Genomic DNA, 13,839 nt, shown 5'->3' on the forward strand with positions numbered 1-13,839 from the left:
GTGCCCAGTTTGTATCTGAAAGGAAAGGAGGAAGAAAGGGTTGTGTTCTGCTGCTACTACCAGACTATTCAGTAGTAGCTGGAATTCCAACTCCAACATTGCCTATTTCTCCAGTGGGTAGATCCAAAATAATCTCCAGCAGCCCTTTTAGTTTTTCCTTTAAATTATTCCAACCTGTGTAATAGCCCCCACATTGAACACTTTCAGCTGAGTGGTTTGGAAAAAAACTTGGAAAATTGTTTTACCCCACAACTTAGCCCTGGCAGATAAACCACTGCCAAAAATTACCTTCCAAGCTTTCTGAGTAAAACAGTGAATAGAACCATTTAAGAATTACACTGTGTACCCATATTAGCACCTGTAGAAAGGTCAACAGCACCTCATAATTAATGGTATTTTATAAAGCCAGCTGAATAAATCAATATGTACACTTGATCTTAATTGCTAGGAGAAAATCCAGCGAAAATAACCAGCACAGTGTTTTGTATTCAGGCATAAAAACAAATTGCTAGTAGTCTAGTACATGTTGTGGTGTAACAATCATTATTAGTATTTGAACTACAGATATGTATGTGGCTGTAAAAGCCAGAAAAGAAAAGAAAATGAAACATGCATTTTAGAATATAAACATTATGCCACAATAAAACACAGGTTATTTGGCTTAGTCCAGAGATAGCTGAGTGTAATAATTGCCTCAGCTGTTACATAACAAGGAAGTCAGGCTAAATGACATAATGGTCTTTTCTCATCTTAAACATTGGGCACGTCTACATGAGACACTTAATACACAGTAGAGTAATTCCACTGTGCATTAACATGTCACAGCAAAAGCAGTGCTAATGCACAGTAGAATTAGTCTACTGCTCATTAAGCATCACAAAAAGACCATGCACTGGCGCTACCATGTAGTAGCGCCAGTTGCAGCTCATTTAGCTAGTACCTATTATTAGAGGTACTATACTTAATGCACAGTAACAACAGCCCATTAATGCATATATAGATGCACCCACTGTGTATCTGTAGAACTAGGTCAGCATATTAGAATTGCTATATTCTTAACTAATCATACTATACCATTTTACTTCAATTTATAGGCTATTCAGTGTCCACCACTCTAAATCTCTCTGTTCTGCAATGCTACAGTACATAGTTAAAATAGATTGTGTTAAGGATAATGCTAAAAATAAGGGGTGAGTTCACTGCCCCCTTTTATTTCTCCATCAGAAGGATGATGCTGACAGTCATCATCCTGTGGTTATAAGTAATGATATTGAAAGTAACTTATTGGATAATAATTTGTTTCATAAAATATATGTTTTCATTTATAGTATTCACTAGTTTGTTAATTCAATTGCAGTTAATCCATAGTATCTAATATTATTATAATCTATTTTTGTATGGGAATATAAGTGGCTACTTTGTATTAAAGAAAAATTATTTTACAATTGAGACTTCCAAGTGGTTTTGCTCATGTAGCTTCGATTGACTCATTTAAAAACTTTGAATTGAATCCATTTTTGAATGGATTGAAAAAGGGAGTCTTCAAATGGACTGATCTCTAAATTTGGTAACTATATGCATTGTGCTTCTTAAATTTAAATGTTCATAATTTTTGTACAAATTATGTTTGTAAATGCAAAACAGAGGACAGCATGTATATTCATTTGAACATGTAATATGCATGAAAAAAATTGTGGTCATATTTTAGGAACTTACATTTAAATGTCAAAGTCCTTAAATGAGGTAAAATGACCACTGGAGAAGTTGGCAATGCTAATTTCCATATGAATTTCAGGAGAAGGTTTCCAGGATGGATAGGATTGTTGCAGAGCACCAGCAGTTCTCTCATGATGTAAAAGAGCTCCAGGACTGGATGGCTGATGCAGTTCACATGCTAGAGTCTTATTGTCACCCCACAGCAGACAAAAGTGTTCTTGACAGCAGAATGTTAAAGTTGGAGGTAAGACTGCAAGGCCTTATCAGTTCTCATTTGTAACAAGAAGGCATACCTGGTATGCTCTCAGTTGCTATAAATTAGTGTGACCCCCTATAATTAAGTTTACATAATTCAACCTCTGAGTATTTCTGTGATAAAAAAGGCTGTTTTTTGTCATAAAGGTGATCTTTAAAATTTTTAATCAGTAAAATTCTTAAGAAAAAGTGTAAATACCGAAGATGAAAAAAATTTAAGTTGATACTTATGTAGCTAATATAATCAGGGAAAAAATGATATTCTCTTTAGCTGCATAATCATAATGGCTGCTTGCAGACATTAAAAACAAAAACAAAAAACCCCACGCTTTACTGGAAGAAGCAGCACGTTATTTTGACTTGGCTCCACAGCGTCCATATAGATCAGGCACTTCAGCTGAGCTTTTTGACACTTTTAGCTAAAACTGAGTCAATCAGCTATTAGATAAAAGCCAAAAACCTTTTGGCCCCACTAAAGTGCCTGGTCTTTACAGATGTTGTGTGAGCTGGGTCCAACTAAGGTGCTGCTTAGTTAAAAAGTAAAGCACCACTTTTTTTTTAACATCTGCAAGCAGCCAAAATTTTGCAATTATTGCAAGTTTTTTGAGTCACCAAGCTATGTGACCATAAAAACATTTTCTTAATATAGCTTTTACTAGGTAATAAATTTCCCAGTCAGAGGTTATGCCTCTGGCAGAATATCACTTTCAGGATGGTGCACTACCACACCACCATTGGGGGAGTATTGCATGTGAGAAAACTGCAGCTGGTATTGTTGCCCAGGAGATATGGTGATGCATTATCCAAAAAAAGAAACAGAGAGAAGGGAGGTTAACTTGTAGTCTTCTCATTGGCAAAGATTTTTTTTATATCTTTTATTACACCAACTGTATCATTGGCAGAGCTGTTGGACAAGATTATGTGGATCAGGGGCCCTTCCTTAGGTCTTTCCTACAACCTGAGGAACGGCACTCAATGCCCAAAAGCTTGTCCAACAGTTTTCTCAACTATACATTTCACCCAATTAAAAAAAACCAAAAATACTTTTGCTCCTGACACATTTCCTGGACCATCATGACTGCAACAACACTCCAGTCTTCTCTATGGTATTTTGGTATCCTCATAATGAACACATCATTCACTTCAGTTGGCCCTCCAAAATTATAAGATGACTTAGAAGTCATATTATTTTAAACAGCAGTCTATTTTATGTTCTTTTTATTTGACTTTTTTGAGCCATTTTGATTTTCAGGCTTTTCCGCATACCATAAGCTCTATTGTATTTTGTGCAAATTTTATTTTTCATTAAAATCGGACAACTACAGAACCTGAGGTTTGGAAAAATATCAAGGGCCATATCCTACTTATCTTTCATGTGCCTAAGTGGTCTATACATAGCTGTGGTAAGTGCAGTTTGGGGTGCTTCTGCAGAGTCTGTGATTCAGCATGTCCTGCACTAACCCTTCTTTTGAAATTGGCCCACTGCATCTTGCATTTATGAACAGCCCTGGTAGAGATTTCCCACAATGGGGAGTAAGATCCTAGATTGGATCCCAGACTTCAAGAGAGTGACTTTTGCTTGGCCTGTGGGCCGATGGTAACAGCACTTTCTTGGGAAACAAGAGATAGAAGTTCAAACACCCCAGGAGACCTAGAACCCAGGTCTCCCCTCCTGAACAAGTACCCAAACCCTAGATATTGGGCTCAAAAGTAGGAAGACCAATCTCCTCCCTTTTATTTCCAGGAAGTATATGCAAAAGTGATTCTATTTTCCTGGAGGGTATTCTCAACCTGTACATGACTCAGCCACATGGCTACACATATTCCACTTAGGCATATGAAAAGCAAATAAGATGCTCCAGATGTTGCAAGAGTCACAGTGGTATTATAAGAACTGGTAATCGTAGGGTCCCCATGTTTTTATGTTGAAATGCATTGCTACTGTTACTAGGTCTTAAAGGTTTATTTCAGCAACATAAAAGGGATTTTCATCACCCAATATCACTTGTTTTCTGATGGAACATTTTAGTGCTATAGTCAGAGTCCCAGTTCCTCCTCCTTTGTGTCCTCCACTAAAAACCTGCATAGCACAGCCCTCTTGACTCAGCATCCATAAAACTAGTGGCCCTCTTTAAGAGGTAGAGGTTTTAGTATGGCCTGAATCTGTCCTTTAAAAGGCCTGCTTCCCTGAAGAGGCTTAGCTCTCAGCCCCACTTTCCCAAATGACAGCTTCTGTATTTCCTTCAATATAGAGCAGCTCTTTTGCCAGTGAAGCTTATTATCCATTTCTTCCCGTTGTGGCAAAAAGGAGCACCAATGTCCCATTAACAATAAGACCAGGACAACATCTGTTTTTTTTCCAGGGCCTATTATCAATCAGACAGGAGAAAGAAATCCAGATGAAAATGGTGCTAACAAGAGGAGAATCTGTTCTGCAGAACTCATCTCCAGAAGGAGTGCCTGTAATCAAACAGCAGCTACAGACACTTAAGGACACATGGGATTCCCTCTTGTCTGCTTGCATTCGATGTAAAAGGTAAAAGGAGACTTGTGTGGAGATTGGCCACTGAAAATAACAGTGTTGAAAATATTACAAAGTTACCTTTCAAAGTCTTTGAATTACAAGAGTCAAACTGAGAATAAAGGGACATAGCACAGTAAAGACCTTGTCTGAGACTGAGTGACCCAGGTACTATAATAATACAAATAAATAGTAATAATAATAGAAACTTAATGAAGAATTTAACTAGGAGTATATGTACAGTCAGACTGTGTTACCCTTAGAAACAGTCTCTTTCCTCATTATTTGATGGTAAATTTTATTTTTAAATTGCATTCAGCCATTTTAACTTCTCTGTGAAATGAAACTCAGGTGCAGAAAGCCAACTAACAGGAACATTGAGAAAATGAAGGGTCCATTCTTTTGTTGTAGGAGTTTATGGCCTTAGAAACCTTGTATGAGGTAGACATGATCTCAAAGGATTAAGCTTGAGAGGATAAGTGTTATTCAAAATATTATAATATAATTTTGGTAATCTCTATCATGTTGGCAATGGTGAAAGAAAAAGGAAATAAAGAAAAACACAGCCTGCTGCTGTATTGCTAATTATACTCGTTTAAATTTCAAACAACCAAGATGGTTTATCAATAGATAGCAGCTGTTTTCTAATGCATGAGAAGGGGAGGTACTTTTAGTCAGTACTTCAGGATTTGATTCCTTTATACCACACTTGACCCACATATTTATATGAGTTGGTATATATGTGTTTACATAGTATCCCTGGAATCCAAACCACCTGTATCCACAGCAAATCCTGTATCCTATGTTATGCCCTCGCCATTCCCTATCCAGTTCTGGGAAGGTACCCTTACTAACCACATCCTTAAGCAGTCAGTCAAGTTATGTAGTAGTTTATGTCAGCTCCCTCCAAGGCAATTTAGCGTGTGATATCTCTCTCTGCAATCTTTCTCCTAACAAAATATCTAGCTAGGATGACTGTATATCACTTTATCTAATTTCTAAAGTAAGAAGAAATGCCAGTTATCTCAGCTGATATGTATTTTTGAATTGTAGTCAGCTGGAAGGAGCTCTGTCCAAGTGGACAAGTTACCAGGATGATATTCGTCAATTTTCCTGCTGGATGGACAAAGTAGAAGCCAGCTTGAATGCTTCTGAGAGACAGTGTGCAGAACTGAGGGAAAAGTCAGCTGTTCTCGGTAAAGCAAAGGTTTGTGCATTGTTACTGTATTTTAAGGAAGAAAACTTTCTAGTGACAGGAATAATAATTTTATTCTATGTGAGTGCATTTACATGAGCCATTAACATACAGCAATAAACTGCAGAGCTTGTTGCAGCAGCAGCAGTGGGCAGAGGTCTGGGGAGGTCAGCCTGCCAGCCTGCTCCAACCCAGCACAATGGGTGTTTATACACATGCTCGTGGGGATGGGGAGACTCTTTAATTAGAGCAGCTAATAGAGCCACTCTGATTAAAGTGCCTGGAGCCTCTCGTGTATCAGCATCCCTGTGCTTAAAAATGGCAGCAGCGATGTTTTATCTAAAGCTTGCTGAATGACCTTTAGATAAGGTGCCCCCATTACCATTGTTAAGCAGGGAGACACTGATACACAAGACACTGGAGGCTGCTGGAGCATGGTAATTACTATGCCCCAGCAGACTGAATTAATCAAATCTGCTCCGACGTGCTGTAATTACAGCATGTCAGAGTTGCCTTGCTGCTCATGTATAGGCAGCCAGTGTGCTACAGAAGGGCTGGGTGGGTCATGAGGTTGCTCCAATGCAGAGCTAGCTAGCAGGCAGCCTCCTCACTGAAGCACCCTTGTGCCCCTGCCAGCCAGCCAGCCCAGCATCTACACATGCACTGCTACACACGTAAAAACTCTGCAGCTGATTAGGACTTGTATTTACAAGTTCTACTGTGCTGTGGACATTGTTAGTTTTGTGCACCCTAATAGAGGAGCACATGCAAATGCTGAGATATTTACTGCACAGTTAATTAGTCAACTGCACAGTAAATATCTCATATAAATGTGCTGACAGAATTACTTGCTATGGTGATGAGCATGGTAAAAATATCTAAAATGGAAAGAAATATGCATTTGATACTTCAATATTTCTGCTTTGTGACCAATAGAAACCAATCAGACAGTGACTTATTCAGAATGAAGTTTTGATTTCTTATTTATTACTGAGGCACTTGAGTAATTTCTAGCAAAAGATCAGTACCGTGAATAGTACGTGAAAAAAAAACCAAAAAACAAACCGCACCTATCAATGTAAAGGTGAAATTCTATTGTAGTTAATCCATAGTATCTAATATTATTATAATTTTTCTGTGTATGGGAATAGAAGTGGCTACTTGGTATTAAAACAATTTATTTTACAATTGTGACTTTCAAGTGGTTTTGCTAATGTAGCTTTGATTTGTTTAAAAACTTTAATCTATTTTTGAATGCATTGAAAAAGGGAGTCTTCAAATGGACTGATCTCTAAATTTGGTAACTACATGCATTGTGCTTCTAAATTCTAACTAATTGACTTAAAATAAAAAGTTTTTGGTGATAAATCTTCTTCAGCTTTATCTTCTTCTCATATGTTACTCTTAAAAGGTAAATAATGGCAATAATGACATTTCAAGACAGCTAATGACCATTTGAGTTAAGCACCTGGGGCATCACTCTAGACCATAAACTCTTGTAAATTGTCTAAACTATAAAATATCTTAGTCAGATCACACTATTACTTAACTAAACATTAGGATTCAAATGTTCCTAATGGGCCTAACTCATTGTTGCCCTGTAATGTAGATCACTCCAGTGAAAACGGAATGAAAACTGAAACTTATTGTAAATCACTATTTTAACTTTGTAAAATGTATGATGCTTTTGCATTGTCTAAATGACTCCCCAGCGGGTAGAGCAAAGGTGAGTCATGCTCATTAAGATTTGATCATACATCTTGAGTTCTGAACATTGGTTTTTGAAATTCACTATCTGCATCTCTAGCAATGTGGGGCTGAGGGTTTATGATCTCGGAGAGAATAATGAAGTGGACCTGCACAAAATGTGATTTGGAAATTATTTGGAACACTTCACGGTGCATCAAACTACAGAATTATGACCCTCGCTAAATAGCTTAACTAAAAAGGGAAGTCAGTGACTTCTGCTCTACCTTTCAGTAGTGAATGAAGACAGGCGGGTGACATCTACCATGGGTATTTATTTTCCTTTTCCTTCTACTCTCCCCTGACCAATGGGAGAATTGTGCACAGTGCACCCCTAATCACACACCTCTAATCACTCCACATGTAAACTAGAAAAAAGAAAAGAATGACTGCATGGCTGTAGCCTTATTTTAATGCTGTTCATTAGTAAATTATTCATCTTCTCTTTGTATTCTGCAGCTACTCAATGAAGAAGTTTTGAGTCACAGCAGCCTACTAGAGACTATTGAAGCAAAAGGCTCAAGCATGACTGAACATTATGTAACTCAACTTGAACTCCAAGACCTTCAGGAACGATACAAGTTCCTCAGACACAAGACAATGGTACACTTTGTCTTGACAACATTATAATGTTTTTCTTTGAGCAAGGGGTAAAAGCAGAAAGGGTCTTTTTATTATTTCTATTATAATTTAATAGTGAATAACATCATGTTATTAATTTGTCACCATATCCTTTTAGTACTAGTGGAGATTTGGAACTTTGTAGAAAAGAAACTGGGATTCTGAATAAGGAAAAAGCAGTGGGTGAAATCTTGGTTCCATAAAATTTAAGGGGTAAAACTACGATTTACTTCAGTTTGACTAGAATTTCATCCATCATGACTAAAAGGAACATCACTGAAAATACAGAATTTTTGTTTGTAAATGAATATATGCCACGCAGTTGATGCAAATACTAAACACTTATTAACTCATAGAAATCCCTGTTTTACAAATGCTTATTACTAAAAATAGAAGTTAGTAGCAAGTGAAATCCAAACACTAGCCCGGAAGGGATTTGGGGGAATATTATAATACAGACCAGTGTTTCCCAAAAGGTTGGTACTTGGAGCATCCTTTCTTCTGGATTAAAATTGGCAGCACACTCTTCTGAATTGCAAAGAATCCTAGTTGAAAATTAGTGAGATGTAATCTAAATCAGAAAAAATGGGCTTTAAATTCAGAAAAGACTAGATCTAAATTCAGAAAAGATATCGAGGGGACCTTAAGGCAAAAAATGTTGAGAATCACCGACATACCTGGTGCCTCTTAAGGGTGGTGGAGGGAGAGCTCACCTTGCTATGTCCTGCTCTTTCCACTGTCTGCCCCCTCCTGATCCCTAGCTCTCAAGGGGCAAGGGTAGCCACTGCAGCTAAGGCTGCTCCTGCGTAGTCTCACATACCAGCAACCACCCCTGTAGCTTCTTCTGTTGGCCCCAGGAGTATGGGAGAAGTGAAGGGGACAAGCCAGGCTGGGATGTTTGTCCACCCACCCAGTCACAGCAGAATGTGCTGCTGGGAGCGTGGGGAAGGGGGTTGGCACAGAGGCTGCCTTGGGGTAGGACATATAGCAACAGCAACAATCCCAAAAGAAGTAGCTACAGGTACTGCTGAAGTACCTAGGGCAGGTGCAGGATGCCAGATGGTGGAGAAGAGTATTTACCCCTAGGAGGATCTGTAACAGGATGTCCTGGAACACCCTTAGGAATCAGTAGCACAGACAGATGAAGGCTGAAATCATAATTTTTTTTCTAAAGAATTGCTTTTGATTGTTACGTATAGCTATAGAAACTTTGATCACACCATCTCGTTTGGCACAGCAAGAGCTGGTGCTGCCTCATGCATTGCACAGCTGCTTTAAGCACAAAGCTGCCCTGCTACACCCTTTATACTCTGATTATAAGGTGGAATGAGTATTGTTTGGCAACTGACAGCCAATTCCTGGAAAGAGAATAAGTTGAATTCCAAGTTGTCACTGACGAATCATTCTAATGAAGTTAATGGAGATCTACTATTATAAAAAAGTAAATGAAATAAAATCAGACCCACTGTTGTTATACATCTAAGTTTTAAATAAAAATAAACCCAGACCTAAAGTCCAGATCCAAATAGCCCCAAACTTACCTAAAGTTCATATATGAATCTCTGTTTTCATGGATATCCTTTATTTTATTTATTCTTTACCAAATCAAACTCATGAACCCAGACTGTTCATCTTCAAGAAAGTTAATCTTCATCTCTACACTTCTGCAGTTTGGGTTCCTTTTTAGGAATTAAAATTTCTTAACTTAATGTAACACTAATCAAATATTTTTAACAAACAGGAAGCAGTAACCAAAGCCAAGGGATTGCTTCATTTACATCATCAGTACCAAAAAGATCTGAAGGCCTTTGAAGTTTGGCTAGAAAAGGAACAGGAAAAGCTTGAATGTTTATCTCATCTTGAAGGTGATGCTCAGACACATGAGGCAACACTCCGGGATCTACAGGTAGAGAATGAGAGAAATGCAAACTCAAAAAATTCCACTTGATGATAATAGATATTCACATAATATAAATGCACAATAATACAATCACTTTTCCTGTTTGTAAACACACTGAGAAAATGCAAAAAATTTATAGGGCTTGATATTTCAACAGAGCTTCCTGTTTGCAGGCCCAAATAATGACTTGCAGATATTCAGTTGCTTGATTTGGGGATTGAATTTCAATTTTTTTTGCCATAAATAGTATTAGCACCAAATGGGAGACTAGTCTTAAAAATCAGGGGTGAAATCCTGTTTCCATTGAAATCAATGGAAAGGGGACAGTGTTTTGACAGTATTGCTATATAATATAATTATAGCCATTTTTTAAAAAGCAGATTCATGGAACTCTAGGAAAATGTCAAAGCATCCTGTCTATTTTAAATTTGAGGGTTGAAATGCTTTTTCCATTGAAGTCAAAAAGAGTTTGCCATTGACTTCAAGAGGCCAGGATTTTATCTGTACTGCTATTTTTCTTTTATCTGTAGTGCTATACCATATGAACAGAGCAGCTGCTTAACCTGACTCCAGTCTATTTTGTTGTAAAAAAAAAGGGCAATTTTTAAAAAGTATTTGGTTATCTAAATATGTAGAAAAGTGCTTAGTGGAATTTTCAAATGTACCTAAGTACCTAATTTCCATTAAAATGAATGGAAATTACCAGTGAAAATCCCACATACACCTCTCAGTGGGCGCATCTACATGAGATGTATACTGTAGAGCTGACTAATTAAGCTCCACAGAAAAACATCACCATATACATGCAATGCTATTAGGATGGAATGAATTAATTAACTTCACTGTAGGATAGTACTGCCAGACACAAGTACTATCCTACAGCAGAGTTAATTACTCCACTGCAATGCGCGTGTAGATGTTGACAAGGCTGCTTGGGCCATGAGGGTGCTTCAGTGTGAGGGTTGCCAGCCAGCTAGCCCTGCACTGAAGCACCCTCATGCCCCAGCCAGCCCACTTCACAGCAAACATGGTGCAAACATGGAATGCAAGAACAATATACTCCCGTGCAAACTGCACCAGAGTTTATTCAGTGGTATTAATAGCACATGCAGACATACCCTGTTAGTATCTAAATACCTTTACAATTCTACTTTGGCACCAGTTTTCACCTGAGCTGTGGTCATATTCATATTTAATTGTCTTCAGATGGCTAATAAGAAATGGAAGTCTTGGGTTTTATTTTAAGGAAGTAGAATCAGGACTTAATATATGCTGCAGGACTGAGTACACTGAGATAGATCTGCTTTCCTGTTAATGCTGTATATTGATTTGGATACCGAGGATGCAAAACATGGTTCCTCTTTCTTCCTGATTCTCACAAGTGCCAGCTGGAGTTTTAAGTTTTTCATCACTTGGCCTGCATGCAATCTTTCTGTTATGATTTGCAACTGACTTTGGACATATTATGTCTGTTCTTGACCTAATGGTAACACAAAATACCTGTACATTATTAATAAAATATAAGCTATATATGATGTCAGGGGGGCAATTTAGAATACAACCTGAGGGTTCTAACCCCAAAAATATGTATGCTGTTTTAGTCTAGGTTTTCTTAAAAGAATAAATGTCATTTATGTGATCAGGGTGGTCAAACGCGTGCGCGCGCACACACACACACACGTCTTGCTGAAACATTACAACTTCAAAAATTCTTGTGTAGCAGGAAAGTATTGAAAAACTTCTGATGAGGATTTTTCACTTGGGAATGTTTGAACAGGTGATTCTCCCTTATTGTTTCTTTATTAGAAATGACATTTTCATTTTGTTCTGGGATTAGATTTAGCAACCTAATGGTGTGTCCTATGTCATAGAATCATAGAGCAGTAGGGTTGGAAGGGAGGTCACCTAGTCCAACCCCCTGCCTGAAGCAGGATCATCCCTATCCAAACCATTGTGTACAAATCCATAATCTAATCTCTTTGTGTAACTACAGTCAACCCTGACACAACACAAGACATGACATGGCAGTCCAGGAAGGGTGGTTGTTCCTCAAGGAAGCAGTCCTACGGGCGCAGAAGGAGACAATCCCCTTGCACATAAAAGGGGGCAAAGAAACCCTCTTGGCTGAAGAGAGAAGTCCAGGAAAGCCTAAGAACAAAGATAGGGGTATACAGGCTGTGGAAATGGGGTAGCTACCAAGGAGAAGTATACCTCCCTGACTCACACTTGCAGGGAATCAGTTAGGAAGGCCAAATCAGGATCAGAACTTAGGCTGGCAACAAATATTAAAGACAACAAAAAGTCTTTCTTCAGGTATATAGGGAGCAAAAGTCAGGTGCAGGGTAGCATAGGACCCCTACAGAACAAATTAGGGCAATTTGTGACAGAGAGGGGGACAAAGCTGAGCTCTTCAATGAGTTCTTTGCATTTGTATTCCTAGACACAGACAAAGACAAATCTCCCAATTGGATCATAGACAGACACAGGAGGGACACCGGCCCACCAACTGTTAGTGCAGATTTAGTGAAGGGGCACTTTGGGGGCTGGATGTGTTCAGATCAGCAGGCCCAGATGAACTTCATCCAAGGGTGCTGAAGGAATTGGCCAGTGTCATAGCGGAGCTGCTGGCATGGCTGTTCAAGCACTCATGGTGCTCCGGTCAGGTCCCAGAGGACTGGAAAGGGGCCAGTGTGGTTCCTATTTTCAAGAAGGGGAGCAGGGAAGAACCGGGAAACTATAGGCCAGTTAGTCTCACCTCTATCTTTGGGTAAACTCTGGAAAAAATCATTAAGGATCACATTTGTGGGAGCCCAGCAGGGGAAATAATGCTGAAAGGTAATCAGCATGGATTCACTGCAGGTAGATCCTGCCCGACTAACCTTGTTTCTATTTATGACTAGGTCACAAAATGCTTAGACACAGGAGTGGAGGTAGATGTCATCTACCTAGACTTTAAGAAGGCTTTTGATATGGTATCTCATTCTGTTTTCATAAATACACTGACTGTGATGTAGATTTGTGATGTGGCAAATTGGCTTAGGGGTCACACCCAGAGAGTGGTAGTGGACAGGTCGATATCGACCTGGAAAGATGTGGGCAGTGGAGTCCTGCAAGTCTCAGTCCTTGGACTAGTGTGATTCAGTCTCTTCATCAGAGACTTGGACAAGAGCATAAAGAGCTCCCTGTCCAAGTTCACAGATTATACCAAATTATGGGGCAAAGTTAATGTACCAGAGGGTAGGGAATGGATCCAGGTGGATCTGGACAGGTTGGAAAAATGGGCAGAACGAAATTGGATGCAGTTCAACAAAGACAAGTGCAAAGTGGTGCACCTGGGCAAAAAGAACCACCAACACACTTACAGGCTGGGGGATGACCTTCTTAGCAGCACAGCAGCAGAAAGGGATCTTGGAGTCATAGCTGACTCCAAGATGAACATGAGTTGTCAATGTGACAAAGTGATCAACAAGGCTAACCACACTTTATCATGCATTGGCACATGCATGAAAAACAGGTCCAGGGAGGTGATGCTTCCCCTCTATGCAGCACTGGTCAGGCCCCAGTTGGAGTATTGCATCCAGTTTTGGGCACCGCACTTCAAGAGGGATGTGGATAACCTGGAGAGGGTCCAGAGAAGGGCCAGTCATATGGTCAGAGGCCTGCAGGCAAGGCCCTACAGGGAAAGACTGAGTACGAGGAGAGACTGAGGGAAATAGATCTCTTCAGCCTTTGCAACAGAAGGCTAAGAGGTGATCTTGTGGCTGCCTATAAATTCATCAGGAGAGGACAGCAGGGAATAGGAGATGCTCTATTTACTAGGTCACCCCCTGAGTAACTAGGAGCAATGGCCACAGATTGACAGAGAGCAGATTTAGGTTGGACATT

At 39.2% G+C, this 13,839-nt stretch overlaps 1 protein-coding gene across 3 annotated transcripts in view; it reads left to right on the forward strand.

The window, feature by feature from the left end:
* SYNE1 (spectrin repeat containing nuclear envelope protein 1) overlaps window positions 1-13,839 on the forward strand; it is a 631,505-nt gene that overhangs the window by 359,997 nt on the left and 257,669 nt on the right. For all 3 annotated transcript variants that reach the window (XM_019526891.1, XM_019526894.1, XM_019526892.1), the window contains 5 exons: window positions 1,796-1,960; window positions 4,335-4,507; window positions 5,546-5,699; window positions 7,893-8,036; window positions 9,796-9,960. In XM_019526891.1, the coding sequence (XP_019382436.1) occupies window positions 1,796-1,960; window positions 4,335-4,507; window positions 5,546-5,699; window positions 7,893-8,036; window positions 9,796-9,960 (801 nt within the window). The remainder of the gene's footprint in view (window positions 1-1,795; window positions 1,961-4,334; window positions 4,508-5,545; window positions 5,700-7,892; window positions 8,037-9,795; window positions 9,961-13,839) is intronic.

The sequence above is a fragment of the Gavialis gangeticus genome, unplaced genomic scaffold, assembly GCF_001723915.1.
Source record: "Gavialis gangeticus isolate Ggan-Ray unplaced genomic scaffold, GavGan_comp1, whole genome shotgun sequence".
In the NCBI taxonomy this organism is placed as follows: Eukaryota; Metazoa; Chordata; order Crocodylia; family Gavialidae; genus Gavialis; species Gavialis gangeticus.